This window comes from Sparus aurata, chromosome 1 (assembly GCF_900880675.1).
Source record: "Sparus aurata chromosome 1, fSpaAur1.1, whole genome shotgun sequence".
Lineage (NCBI taxonomy): Eukaryota > Metazoa > Chordata > Actinopteri > Spariformes > Sparidae > Sparus > Sparus aurata.
This window is the reverse complement of record NC_044187.1, coordinates 32,843,814-32,858,254: the sequence shown is the minus strand read 5'-3', so window position 1 is coordinate 32,858,254 and position 14,441 is coordinate 32,843,814. Positions and strand designations below refer to the sequence as shown.

Sequence of the window (14,441 nt, the reverse complement as noted above, 5' to 3'; positions counted from 1 at the left end):
TCATTTGGAGTGTTTTAGGTTTGTAGCCTGCGATTTACTAGTCAGTCTATTTAAGATAGCATAGCTAATTGCTAACTGTGTCTGCTAGCTGGTTCTCAGCAAGTAGTGAACAGTGGAGATTTTTCATGAAATAAACTGCCTGCTAATTGGAAGTGGGTTAATAAGACAAGCAAAGTGAATCAAAAGAGAAAAGTTGCAGGACATAAAACCAAAACAATAAGCTGAAAGAGGCTAAAATGCTTTTGATCTGATTAATATAAAAACACTGGTGAGTGCCATTTTAACAAAATGTATGGAAGTAAATGAGACCTGATATATACAACTTTACCATGGAAAGGATTAGTACACAACTTGAAAGCCACTTGTTTCACCATCTCACTGCATCAGACACATCCAAAATCATCTTTTATTATAAAATTGTTTTTTAACTTAAACTTTATATTGGAGCCCATAATCTTGTGTGATATAATTTTAGACCCTTGTAGGACTTAACGCAGTCTACCTTGTGCCAATATGTTCCACTGCATCACCCTGATGGTGCTGCTGGGGGCGCTGCTTCCATCACTGACGTGAGTGAACTTCCTGTGGAAGCGAGGCGGTCTGTCTCTGAGGGCCTCCTCGCACTGTCGAAGCAGCTCCACTGGATCGGACACCCTCTGCCCCTGCAAGACAAGACATGACACTAAGCATCTATTCACCGCAGGAGTCAGATTACTATACACATTTCCCGTACTGTGAGCAGAAGAGATGGAGTCACCTGACAGAAAGCTGGATCCAGGTTTATGTCGGCAGGAGGGAGGGGGTCCAGATGGGATGGAGGGAGGGGGAGGGGAGAGCTGCTGAGGGTCTGAGTCAGGGCGCTGTACAGCCTGGTGGCACCTCCACCCATTGGACACACTGTTTATAAGAAAACGACGGAGATGGAAGAAAAAACAAAATATTGTTTATGTATATAACTTAAGAGCAGCAAGCAGGTGGTGCCATTTCACAGATGATCATCTATCCACTGTGATTGTCGACCTTGAGCTCAGATTAAGAGAGGAGGGAGTGGCCACCACTCCCCGGCTCCACTGTCTCAGCTGCACAATCCTCTGCAGCAGCCTACCAGTGACAGAAATATCTGCTTTTTAAATTCAGACGATGACGAATGTGTTTTTGTTTCACGTCACAGTGTCACTGTACAGTTCGCCCTTGTTTCCCCTGACCACTCACATGTGATCTGAATCATTAATGCAACCTAAAAATAACACTGATGTTTTCCAGTGACTGTCACAGACTGACACTGAATATTAATAGATTGAAGAAATGAGTTGACCACATCACACTGTCTAGTCATCTTTGATGCGCGGCATCTTTTTTGGACAGTGCAAAACAGAACACTGACACGAATCTTATGAACTTTGCCTGGGTTGATGTGTTTAAACATTTGCGTGTCGACATGTGTCAGCACACACTAGGAGACATGGAGCAACGTTAGCATTATTTAGAACTGTGTTTCTGTTGACCTAGTTAAACCAAGTCTAGTATTCACTCTTCTTTTAGCTCTATTTCTGGTCTTCATCTGATCCTGAGGTACTGACTGGGTCTTTAAAAAAACTGTTTGTGCATAAACTACCAACAACAAAGGACAAAACACAAGTTGATCTATTTATTTAGTTTATAATAGAGACATAACATCAGCTAGAAATACAGCCAGGCTGCCAGTCTTCATTTTACTGGGGACTGTCAGAGGCAGACGTAATTGAGGAGTGAAAGTGAGCTGTACAGGAAACCAATCTGAATGTAGGTGGTGTAATTATGCTATAGCCATTACACTGTATTAACATTTACTTCATTACTGTAAATTCAAGCAAAAAACACGTCTCTGCTATTCTCAACAGCGAATTTCTGGCTTTGTCTGTTTGCCATTCGGTGCTGGGCAGGAAGTGAACTGTGGGGCTTTAGGTTGTTTTCTTTGAAAGCAGCAGCCACCTGTGTCTGAAATGACAGCTGTAAGATTCAACTAAAACATTCAAGTTAAAGGCTGTGAAACCAAAACACTGAGCCTAAAGAGGCTAAAGGGTCGCCATGCAGCTGAAGGAAGCTGCAGTCCGACAGTTACCCTCTGTGGGTCTGTCGCCATGACCGACCTCTTCCGCATTAAACGTGGTCATTTGATCCGTAGTTAATCAAATGTTTTTCCATCACAGCCGCTCTACTTTGCATGAATCAACTCTCAGTCTGGCAACTTTCAATTTCTAAAAACTGTAGGTCAAATTTGCTAAGGTCACATCCTGCTGATGATGGAGCAGTGTCACGTGTACATGTGTAGACACACACACACACACACACACACACACACATACACACACGCTTGCACAATCTGCTCCTCTGCAGTTTGCTTCCACGAAAATTTAACGTTCTGGCTGTTTGTTTAGGAGAACTTTAACTGACACAGGTCAAACCAAAGTGGGTCAAATTGAGGCCTCAGGCTTCTCAAGTCCAAATGTTGTAGACAACAAGCAAAGATACTAGAGGTAACTGAGCCGGGGTGCTGTTTAGCTCAGCTTTGTCCTCGCTGCAGTGACCCCGGGTTAGAGTCCCGGCCCAGGGTCGTTTGCTGCATGTCACTCCCCCTCTCTCTCATCCTGTTTCCTGTCATATCTTGAGCCTGTACCATCAATAAAGCCATATAAAGGCCAAAAGACATTGAGCCATTTTGAAACACAAAGTGTTTTAAAGAGAGCATAGATATAATCCAAACAGGGTGGTAAAAAGTATACAAAAGTAAGAAACTGTGTAAATAATAATTCAATCAAAGTGAAAGTCGCCTACACAGATTGTACTTCAGTGAAATAAGTAAGTAAAAGTACATTCCACATTCAACAATTACATGCAGGGGTGAAACGGAGTAATCAGATTACTGTCATTAAGGACATTTTGGTGGTATTGTACTTTTATCAGTAGTTTTTCAAGTGTATAATTTTACTGAAACCGTTCAACTGCATGTTTGTAGCCAGTAAGGCTGTCTGATTATAACAGGACAATAAAAACCCTGACATACACACACACAAAAAAACCCCACTTTGATTGAATAACATGGATATTGATAATGCATTAAACATCAACAGTTACAAAGTAACAAATACTCTTAGTAGTGTATAAAGTATTATTTTACTACCAGTAGTTTTCCTTGTAGTCGAGTGATATTTCAGCGATGTAACTGTATTCATACGTTAGTACAGATTTTCAGTACCCTTTCCACCACTGTTTACATGTATGTGGACCGTTTACCTGCCTGGTTGATTCAGATCTGACATTTTTCTCATAAGCAGAATCAGTGATTTCTTTTATAATCTGACTGTCGGTAAAATACATGAATTTAAAAATGTGATACTTTGGCTTTGACGCAACAATCTGCAAAGTAACTACTAACTTAAGTCATCAAATACATGTAGTGGAGTAAAAAGTACAGTATTTGCCTTCAAAAATGTAGCAGAGTGGAAGCATAAAGTAGCAGAAACTGGAATTACTCTGGTACAGCACTAGTGCCTCAAAATTTCTCATAGGTACTTCAATTGAGTACATGTACTTACACCGCTGAACCCAAATATTTGTTATCTAGTTAAAATGTGGTTTTAAAAAGACAACATACTTTAACCAATTGCATTCCAGCTAGAGTCCTTCTTTTTTTGCAGGGTTTTTTTTTTCACAGAGTATTGCACACTTCACAGTAATTGTACGCTTGTTGTACATCTGAATACCTGAGTGCATGTTAATATGACCAGCTCTGAAACTGACCTGTGCTCTGTCAAGCAGATTCTGATCCACTTCTCCTCGGCTCCTCTGAACCAGACTGATATGACTATAAAAGGAGAGCCCTGACACGGTTTGACCACTGATGTCCGGTTCTATGTGTTAAGTGAGCGAGAACGGGACCTCAGCGAGAGAGCCAGCTACCACTCCTGTCTACATATGAAACAAACCCTGGTCTGAACATAAACATAAAGAGACTCTTTTATATGAGGGACCGTGTTTATCCACATACATCCCAGCACCAGCCACACTCCCTATGGTCAAATCAGTGCTTTCTGTTCCTCAGCATCACCGACACTCTAACACCTTCCACCTCTCATCTTTGTAGATTCAAAATGACACCTGTCAGTTATAACAATAGATACTATACATCCAAAAGTTGCCTCATTCACAGTAAAACTGAGATCAGTTGCCTCTTACCCAAAGTCTCCATCAGAGTCCACAGCTATGTCCACTGTGCACTTTAATAAATTGTCCTTTTTCGCCTCCCTTTAACACTGCTGTCACGGGTACTGTATGTTACTTTCAGCTGATTTAAGCTTCCTGTCTAAGTCGAAAGTACAAAAGGAGATGATGACAGATGTGTTGGTCTCTGTGTGAATGTGAAAAGCTGCCTGCTCTCTGCTCATATAAAGCCTCAGGGAGGTGGAGAGAGAGAGAGAGAGAGATAGAGAGTGAGAGATTAGGAAGTATGGACGTCATCAGGCCATATGCTGGAGAGAGAGAGAGAGAGAGACAGAGAGAGACAGAGAGAGAGAGAGACAGAGAGAGAGAGAGAGAGAGACAGAGAGAGAGACAGAGAGAGAGACAGAGAGAGAGACAGAGAGAGACAGAGAGAGAGAGAGAGAGAGAGACACACTGTGCAATCCAAACAGTCACACACAGGCTGACTGTGAAACAGTTGTGTTATTGGTAGATGGGTTGTACCGAGTTAACCTGAGAATTGTCACACCCTCAACTGAACATTTCGAAAAAACATGCAAACACACGCCACACCAAAAGAAAAAAAAAAGTCACGCTGTCAAATACACACAAAAAATGTCAGGATCAGCAAAGAGAGTAAGCAAATTTCAATGGTTCGCAATTTGTTAACGCTTTCGGATATAAACTATGCTGCAGTAACAATGACTGTATGTACATAGGCTGGTTGCGTGCGTGTGTTGTGGCATGTATTGCAATAATAACTTCCTCAGTGTTGAAATGGCACCCAGGTCACTCTGATCACAGCTGAACGTCAGAAATGATTTGTCATTGGTCTCTGTATTTTCCCATGTAGAATACTGTACTTTTCCAAACTGTAGTTAATGCGTCTTCTTTTTGGGATGGAATCATATTTGTTCATGCAGATGGAATAACTTCAGTATGAAGTACTATGGAAGTAATGTTGTTAAAGAGCTTGCTAAGGGTTCTCAGCATCTATGTTGATGGTTGTGGGATTAAAGAAAATACATTCTTGCAACACAAATATATATATTTTTCTTTTTTTTTAATCTTTTTTTGTAAAATATTGAATAGGTCTATAAAATTATTAATTATAAAATAACATATAACTCTTAACAACTATTAGATGGATTGCAATTTCTATTAAAGGCGCTGATTGTCCCTGGAGGTAGAATCGCACCAACTCTGGTCTGGTCTGGACTTTCATCTTGTGCCACCAGGAGGAAAATATCCAATAATAATAATATCACAACATCTGGATGAATTAGCACCCAATTTCAGACCTCAACTGACAAATCCTATTGACTTTAATGATCCCATGATGAGGAAAATGTTGCTTAGGTAAGTGGCAGTAGTTACTTGGTATTAAAAATACAAGTAAAAGAAAATTAAACATGTATCAGCTGTACATGTATGTAAATAATGTGGGTTTACAGACTCACTGATAACTGGATCTGACATTCAGAGTTTTTCCGATTATCATAATCAATGACCTTTAATCAGATTGCTGATGAAATTAATCAATTTAAAAATGTGCCACTCCGGCTCTGATGCAGCAGTTTGCAAAGTCACTAGTAACTAAAATAATCAAATATATGCATTGAATTAAAAAGTTCAACATATGCCCTTCAAGAAGTACTGTAGTGGAAGAATAAGGTAGCAGAAAATAGTATCTCAAAATTTTACTTAAAGGGGAATTCAGGATTTTTAAAACCTGGGCCTTATATTCACATGTTGTGGTGTGTAAATGATTCATTTTTGCCGCAGACAGGCTGAGGTTGTTATTCAGAGTGTCTCACATCTTTACAGAATCAGTTCCTAGGAAAACAGACCTTTTTGTCAAATAATAAGATCCGTTTTGTAACCATCTACGGGATCAGACACGTCAGCAACTGACATTTGTGCGTACGCCTGTTGAGACAGTAAGTGAAACCGGCAGCAGACGGTGTTTGAGTTTAAATCAGCATTCCACAGAAACCTCTGTAAAACATCCACCTATTCCTCTACCAATATAAAGAAGACACAATCCTGCACTTGAGTGTTTCTCTGTGATCAGAAAAACTGATGTTTCAGAGGGAGACATATCACTCCTCTCTGTCTGGATCCCTTAATCCAACAGAATGGAGCCAAGGAAGCACTGTTTTCATTTTCCACCGAGTTGCTTTTGCGTCAGAGTGTTAGCGCATAGGTGAGCGGACTTATGAGGAATGACTCACGTCTGCAGACGCAAGACTCGGTCTGTGCAGATCCGCTACACATTTGGTACTACAAGTCACGACACATCACGGCGGGTGCCAGTGTGTTACCAAAAAATATTATTTCTACAGCTTTTTAAACTGCAGGGGAACAGGAAGTCATCTTCCACAAAAGCCACAATCTACAGGGGGAATGCTTCTTCACTTATAACGTACGTCTGCATGAGCGTGATGTATGTGGCTGTGAGGGCGGTGTGACTCATATCCTGTAGACAACCTCTTGTGCGTCCAGGCAGAATTATTAACTGGATTGAAGTGATTGGGTGCATGAGGTAAGAGCAAGAGAGGGAGTGAGGTTCTGTGTATGCGTGTGTGTGTTTTTGTCTGTGTGTGTGTGTGTGTGTGTATGCGTGTGTGTGTCTGTGTGTGTGTGTGTGTGTGTGTGTGTGTGTGTGTGTGCGTGTCAGTGTGTGAGTGAGAGACTGTGTCACTGTATCCCTAAGTGGCATATTGACATTTCCACATTGAAGGGCAGCTGCCTCATTAAATTACAATATGTGGGTGGGGTTGGTTGGGTTTGTGTGTGTGTGTGTGTGTGTGTGTACATGGGCGTGTGTTTTGTCACAGCAGCTGATACAATTCACAGAAATGGTTTGAATCAATTGACAGATCGTTCAATTCTGGTGCTACTGTATCTAACAGGTCTAACTTTGTTTGTTCTTTCTGTTTACGAACATGTTACACTGTCTTCTGGCATCTTGTTGTATTGTTAATGTTATGTAATGCAGTTATATAGAGTTATACCCAAACTTTTTTCCTTGCCGGCCCAAAACTAAAACTTACTGGTGGGCCATGGGCCTAAAGATACACCTATTGTATTGTGTTGTTTGGATGCAAAATGGCATTAGGACCCTAAATCTGTTTAACTGACTGACTCCCTGTGCACCTTGTCACTCAGATTATAAAAAAACAACAACAAAATTACCATCAGTACTGTCTGTACCCAATCATATAGAGTATATGGGTGTCTATTTTCTGTATGTTGCTCGCATGTACACTTTTATGTCATGTCGTCTCTTCTCTTGGTCTTTCATTGACTCATCATGCTGGGTCATGTGATAGCTTCCTATTGGCTGTTGCTACAATACAGGTGAGGCCTCATGTTGTTTGTTGTTTGGAGCCCTGAAAAAGAACAAGTGGTCAAAACATGTTGACTTTTTAAATGACTGTCCATTCAATGATTTAGTTACTAAAGCGAAACTGTATTTTATATTTCAGTCCTTGTTTGATACATTTTATGAAGAATATTATTGCATTTCATCTTGAGGGGGGTATCTGTGTCTGTGTGTATCTGTGTGTGGTATCTTGCAGACCTTACACTCTGCCTTATACAGTATATGTTATCTAGTTTGTAGTATTGAATTGCTTCTTTACTCTCTGACCTTTAGACAGTCAATGCTGGGTTAACACAAACAACATAAAAGAGACATATGCACATTGTATAGGCATAGATGGTAGCAACCTGCTTTAGTTGGAAACAAACAGAAACATGAACCCCTCGAGTTCAAAGTTAGAACTTATACTTTAACGTCAAGCACTCTGATTAACAACTTTATCACATTATGTTCAGTACATGTCAAGGTCCTTCTTACATTGGAAGGACACTTAATATCTTATATCAGGATTGTGGACTTGTGACTTGACCCAATCAGATGTAAACAAAAGCATTGGCACACGCTGAAAATCAAAACACAAGATGGGAATCAGATATCACCACCAAAGTGACATGTTTTAATATCCACTGCCCCATTTACAGTCACCACAAATATCAGCGTTGAAGCTTTTTAATATTACAAGCTTTTCAACTGTATCACAAGCAAAGAATGCCAGTGTCTCTTATGACTTTGCTGACTCCCAAATATGCAGGAGTCACACCTTTGGCTTGCAAATATCAGTACCATCAGTACTGTCTGTACCCAACCACTTTCAGAGCTCTCTGCGGGATAGGAGATAGGATTTAGTACTCCACTAAATGCAAAGTTTGAAGGTCTGAGTAGGAAAAGGTCAAGGGAATTTGAGAAAAGTGACTAAGTAACTAAGTGCTATAAAGTTCTCTAATGCGTAGAAGTGAAATTTAAGAACTTTCTTTTATAGTAAAGCCTGATTACACCATACTGCCACAGATTCTAGATGTCGGATAACACTGCACAAAGGAGCTCAGAGCAAAGTTTACTTCATGTTTTTCTCATGACCTACCTTCTTTTCAGGAATGAACTGCTGATTTCCCTTCAACTCCACTTGTTCAGCTGCTGCCCCGTTGACAACTTTCTCCCTCTGCCTTTATGAGGTCCTAATAGCGATCGACACGGATACAGGGATTGTACTTCTCCGTGCATGTGCCTGCGTGTTTTTGTTCGGAGCGAAGTGGGTGGCTGCTCGACCCTCTAGCTGCAGGGGAAGGTCACAGTGGAGAGAAGCCCGGTTCCTTCTGCCATCTGCTGGTAGGAGCTGCACAGGGACCGACCGTCAAACTTCATTCAGGAAGTCTGAGAAGACATACACGTTGATTGTCATTATTCTCCAGGTTACATTATATTTACATGCTGAAAATAATGTAGCTGCTAGAAAAAAAACCTGGTGACTATTACAGGGAAGGATACAAAAAGTGACTCTATATTTTGATCCTTTTTATTTTCTTCAATCTTGCCAATTATATTTGTTCTTTTCAGCTTTCACTTCCAATTTTCCATCTTCCTTTGAAAAGATCATTTGATTTTGGTTTCCTACACAAAAAAAAATCATAGCATTATCATAAACAAATATATTTTAAGAAGAGAGCAGGGGGTGACAGCTGATCAGCACAATTCACGGAAATTTGTCGAATTTCTGTGAGTTCTCCGATAGAAAGAAGTAGCAAACAAACAAGTAAGTTGGTAAGTAAATACGTAAACAAATAGCGTAAAAGAAATAACGAATAGCGAATAACAGTCTGTGTTTCCTTTGAATAACTGAGCATCACAATGGCAGCCAAGGAAAGTTTGAAGCAAAAATTACAACAGTGGTGGGGTTATAACCTTGTGATTACATTTACAGACTTGGTGGTGGATCCTTAACAAAAGGAGAACGTCTAGAGGAGAGACTTATGTCATTTATTTCGTTTTCTTATTCCAGTACATGATGATGCTGACAGTGACTCAAAAATGATGGGTGGCAAAGTCTGGGTTTATCTGGTCAAGTTGACAACAGATTGGTAAAGTGCAGAAGTTCCCGAAAATAGTTATTACAACATAAATTGAAGAACAAAGTGCATCTTACAGCTCTGTGTCAGACAGCTTTTGATACTTCAAATAATGATTTCAATAGAGGCTACTCACTACTCACACTGTGTGTACAAGAAATATACAGGAGCTGCAAAAAAGTACTGAATTTGTGACCTGTTACAGTATTTTAACTAATTTCTCTAGTCCACTCTGTCTTTGGAAAAACTGCTTTTCAAGTTTTTACACCTTTAACCTAGTTTGACTTATAGAGACACATTAAATTATTTGATAGGTATAGAAGATTATAAAAAGAATAGTATCAAGGACTATGCACATGTCCTAAAGGGGCAAAAAAACCATCATATCTTTAAAATACTGGTTCAATGTCTACTTGTAATTTGCTGATTGTTTTGAGTCAAACCCTTGTTTTTTTTTATGTAATTCTTTTCTGATAATACCATGAAGATGCTTGTCTGAAGCCAACATGTTAATTCAAAAATACAGAAAATGTTTGTTTTGAGTTGTTGCTTGTTCCTTTATGTGAAACCTCTTATACTGCTATACGGCCAGAACTCCCTTGTAAAAGAGATTGTGAATGTCAACGAGAATATTCCTGGTAAAATAAAGTTTAAATTAAAATAATATTTAATAATAAAAAAAAAAATCTGTCATATGTTTTGGGGATATTTTACTTTGAAAGGGGTTAGCAGCACTTGCAGGTTGTGGCTGCTCTGACAGTGCACAACACCAGGAGCCTGAAACTGAAGCAGCTAAATGAAATTCAGCCATCATTAATAGTATTCTGTACACACAAGCTTTTTCCTACAGTGAAATGTCAAATGGTCTGCATCTTTGAAAAGGGCTTACTGAGAGGAAGAAAAAGATATGATAAAGTCGTAAAACATGAAGCACAACTGAAATCAAACTGTTACAACTTTTGATACTTCTGTATACGAAAGATGAGGTTCTCCCCAGAAATTTTTAGTGTAACGGCGCACCGTCTGTTTGGGGGGGGGGGGGGGGGGGGGCGGGCGCGCGGACGCTCGTCGACGTCAGTCGGGGCCGGGGGGAGACACGGACAGACGGTCATCAACTTTGTCAGACGGAGGACGGACGGACGCTCATCGCCGTCAGCCCGGAGCTCCTAGCCGTCAACCGGGGGACGGACGGACGGACGCTCGTCACCGTCACGGCGCTCACCTAGCGGTATAGCGGCGTCTGGGGAGAACCCTGCTTAGGCGGGAGGCACAAATGCTTGGGCGCCGCGCCTAAGCCGTATAATGGCAGGGAAAACCCTGGATGTGTTTTAAAACTATGCATCTATAAACTGTATACTTCATCATTACTATGTTGTAAGGGTGCACAATCGAGCAAGAAATTATATCATAAGCTATTTAATCACAATCAACGCTCTAAAGTTTGGAAACAAATCTCTGATTTGCTGTGTAAACTTTAGTCAGACTTAAAATAGCCAATACATGTTTCTATTTGCAGCATTTAAACAAAAATGTATTAAAGGTGGGTCTTTTTCCTTTTCATCCACCATGCCACTAGCTATGGCTCACATTTCATTCTTTACTATACGTCACCCAGGGGACAGCCATGTCAAGTAATTTGTCTCATCATTAAGCCATCTAGTTTGCTATTTAATGAGATTATGTGAAGTTTGGGAAATAACGGCAAAAAAGAACAACACAATAAATAACACAATATCTAAGCTTTGTCAGATCGCCCACCTCTACTATGCTGACATGAATAGAAATCAAAAGTATTAACATAACCCAGATTGGATGCTTTGTGCTGAGTCCTCTTAAATATGTTTTTTATATATACGAGCATACATTAGGAATACATTAAAAATATCACCATCTTGTTGCTGTGACATTTAAAGTTTTTATTACCAATTAATACCAAGTCTGAGTATTCCATGCATGCAGTTTAACTGAATACGCATTAGACACTACAGGTCAGCAGACATTTTACTCTTAGTAAGACAGAATTAGAGACACTTGTCGGCTCGACTCTGCTAATCTACAGTTGTTTTATCTCCCAGTCGTTTGCTGAAGTCTAACATTTGGTGGTGCAGGAGTGTGCTGAAATTCCCTAACTCTTCTCTCCTGGTCTTCAGAAAGTTTGTCATGGCGCTCATTGACTCCAGCAGAGCCCCATCGCTGCTCTGACAGTCCTGAGTTAGCAGCACGTCCTCTCTCCATGCTTCCTGCAGACTCTCAAACAAGGCCAATATGTCCTGCCTGAACTGCTGAAGCTCCTGCCAGTATCGGTCTTTGTCCTCCCTCGCTCTGCTGACATCCTCTGTCATCTGTCTGATATGGAGATGTAGCCTGCTGTTCTCCATGCTGACCTCCTGCAGATTCACGCTATTGTTATAGGTGCTTATCTCCACAGCTCTCAGCTCTGAGGCCTGTTTCTTGAGCAAGCCCATGTGAATTCCTCGCATTTCCCCCAGCGCAGTCTTCATATTCTCTTTGGGCTGTAGCAGGGAGCTGGTTTTCTCCTTCAGCTCCTGAATCGATACCTCCAGATCGCTCCTCTGTCTCATCAGCTCATGTGTCAGCATTTCCAGTCTGTGATGCCTGCACACCTCTGCGTCCCACGTTGCTTCCACCTCCTTCAGCATCTCCTCTTTCTCCTCCACCTCCCTCTGCTTCTCCTCGTTGCTCCTCACAATGCTCTCAGTCGCCGCAGCGCACTGCTCTATTTCTTGATGGCGTTTGGTCTCCTCTCGTCCGTACTCCACCTCACACTCGGCCACATATCTCATCAGCAAGCCGGCATCTGAGCTCTTGGGCTGCCGCTGCAGGAGGGAGTCCTCCTCCTGTCGAAGCTCCTGGTATCTCCTCCTGGTGCTGCCAATATCAGAGTTCATTTTCGCCACGTGCTCCTCCTGCTTCCTCTTCGCCTTCTCCAAGAGCCTCGTTAGCCGCCCCTTCTCCTCCTCAAAATGGCTGACGTTCTTCTTCTCTGTGTCCACGTCGCCGTACATCTCCTCCTGGTTCCTCTCAAACATGCGCGTGTTGATCGTGGTGGCTTCCAGGAGTTCTGCGATCTGCTTGTTCATGTCTTTGGTCTCCTTGCTGAGTCTGACTATGGAGGCAATGCGCTCCTCCAGCTGCAGCTTGGATTGCTCCAGTTGCTGCGAGACATCGTGGTACTCCGCCTTCACTTCATTCTCTTCATCGCACTGGTGCTTGAATACCTCAAAGATATGAGCCAGGGAGTCTTGAAAGAGCAATCTTGACGCTTGACTTTCTTCTATTTTACCTTCCACTGTGGCAATTTGCTCTTTCAGATGCTGGACGGCAACGGCGAGGGTTTCACGCAACTCAAACAGCTCTTTCTTTAGAGTTTGTCTCTGTCGCCTCAAATCCTGATGTTTTTGGGTCTCTCCCTCCAGCTGTTTCTCGCACTCGCACAGAGATGCTGTCAGTCTCTGTATCTCGCTCTCCAGCTTGGCCACGTGAAGTGTGAGCTCGTCCAGATGCTCACTGGTTTCACGTTTCTTGTTGTCAACCGTGTCCAACTCTCTCCTGCTCCTCCTGATGTCTTGCCTCTGCTGCTTAATTTTCCCCTCCACCTGGTCCACCTCTCTGGACTGGTTGTCTTGTTTCGCAGTGAATGCTTCTCGCTCCAGTGCCATGTTTTGCGGCAGTGTTATTTTGTCCTGTTCGACCGCGGCAATGGAGGACTTCAGCTGCTCCACCTGCTCCTGAGTCTGATCCAGGTGCAACTGCAAGCCATATTTCAAGTTGATTTGATCATTCAGAGCGGCGACAACCTTGTCGTGTTCAGCCTTCACCTGCTCTCGCTCGGGGTACAGCGCTTCATTTTGGCTCAGGACGGCTTCCTGCCTCTCTACAACGGACTCCTGCAGCTGGGAAACTGCGAGGAGCTCTTTCTGCAGCTGCTCTATCTCCTCAGCATTTGATGCCCGGGCTGCCGCTACGTCAGCCATGATCTCCTGGCTCATTCGTTCCCTGATGATGTTAGATTGATGTCTTAGCTTGCTGTTTTCTATGGTCTCCACCTCTAAATGTTCATGAGCAGCACGCCGGTCCGCCTCCAGTTGAGTGATAGCAGACGTTATTTCTGTGAGATGAAGGCTTGCCTCAGGTGAGAATGGTATCCCGTCCTCTTTCAGCTGCTTGTCCAGTTCCTTTAAATGCTCGAGGGCAATCATGACGGCAGGGAAGTCGGGAACAAGGCAAGTAGCCATGTTTGTCATCTGTATCTCTAAAAATGTATTTGTGTTTTTGTTTTCCGTTTGTTATTGTCTTTCTAAAGTTCAGTTAGCTTCCAACCTCGACATCCTGTGAGTGGGGTCGCCATGGCAACAGGTGCCCCACCACGAAGAGACAGCTTTCTGCTACGGCAAACCAGCGAGACCAAAATGGCTTTAGCTTTGGCTAAAGCTAACACAAGCTAAAGCTACTACGTGAAACTAAGCAATTGCTGACACTGAGGTTGTGACTGACCGTAAGAATAGAAGCCAGAGTTAGGTTTCGATACACAGACAAGCCGTTAGACCTTCGCGTTTCAAGCACCAAAGTTACATTATGTGTTTTTTGACGCATGAGCCTCTGGCGACTTCTGTCCTGAAAAATACAACGTAATAGTAGACATTTTAAAAACTCATGAATCGACAGCGGCTTTAGTGCTTACCTGAAAAACACCCGAGCAAACACTGGGGTCGAGCCTGGGCTCCCCGAGATGTGTGTATGGGCTGAAAACA

The 14,441-nt window shown here is 42.1% G+C and overlaps 2 protein-coding genes across 4 annotated transcripts in view; both read right to left on the bottom strand.

The window, feature by feature from the left end:
• LOC115580078 (nocturnin-like) overlaps positions 1–14,441 on the bottom strand; it is a 17,727-nt gene that overhangs the window by 3,204 nt on the left and 82 nt on the right. Inside the window, exons 1-5 of one of the 3 annotated variants that reach the window (XM_030413955.1) lie at positions 14,372–14,441; positions 8,688–8,977; positions 7,488–7,613; positions 758–897; positions 503–662 (exon numbers count right to left, since the gene is read on the bottom strand). The exon at positions 14,372–14,441 is cut by the window's right edge and continues 82 nt beyond it. In XM_030413955.1, coding sequence (XP_030269815.1) covers positions 503–662; positions 758–889 — 292 coding nt within the window. In that variant the 5' untranslated portion in view covers positions 890–897; positions 7,488–7,613; positions 8,688–8,977; positions 14,372–14,441. Of the gene's footprint in view, positions 1–502; positions 663–757; positions 898–4,215; positions 4,459–7,487; positions 7,614–8,687; positions 8,978–14,371 lie in introns of those variants that run through there. The other 2 variants (XM_030413949.1, XM_030413943.1) reach the window with 2 other exon arrangements.
• On the bottom strand, positions 11,565–14,053 carry ccdc175 (coiled-coil domain containing 175). The gene has a single exon (XM_030413867.1). The coding sequence runs from the start codon at positions 13,932–13,934 to the stop codon at positions 11,718–11,720; it is 2,217 nt and encodes a 738-aa protein (XP_030269727.1). The 5' UTR covers positions 13,935–14,053; the 3' UTR covers positions 11,565–11,717.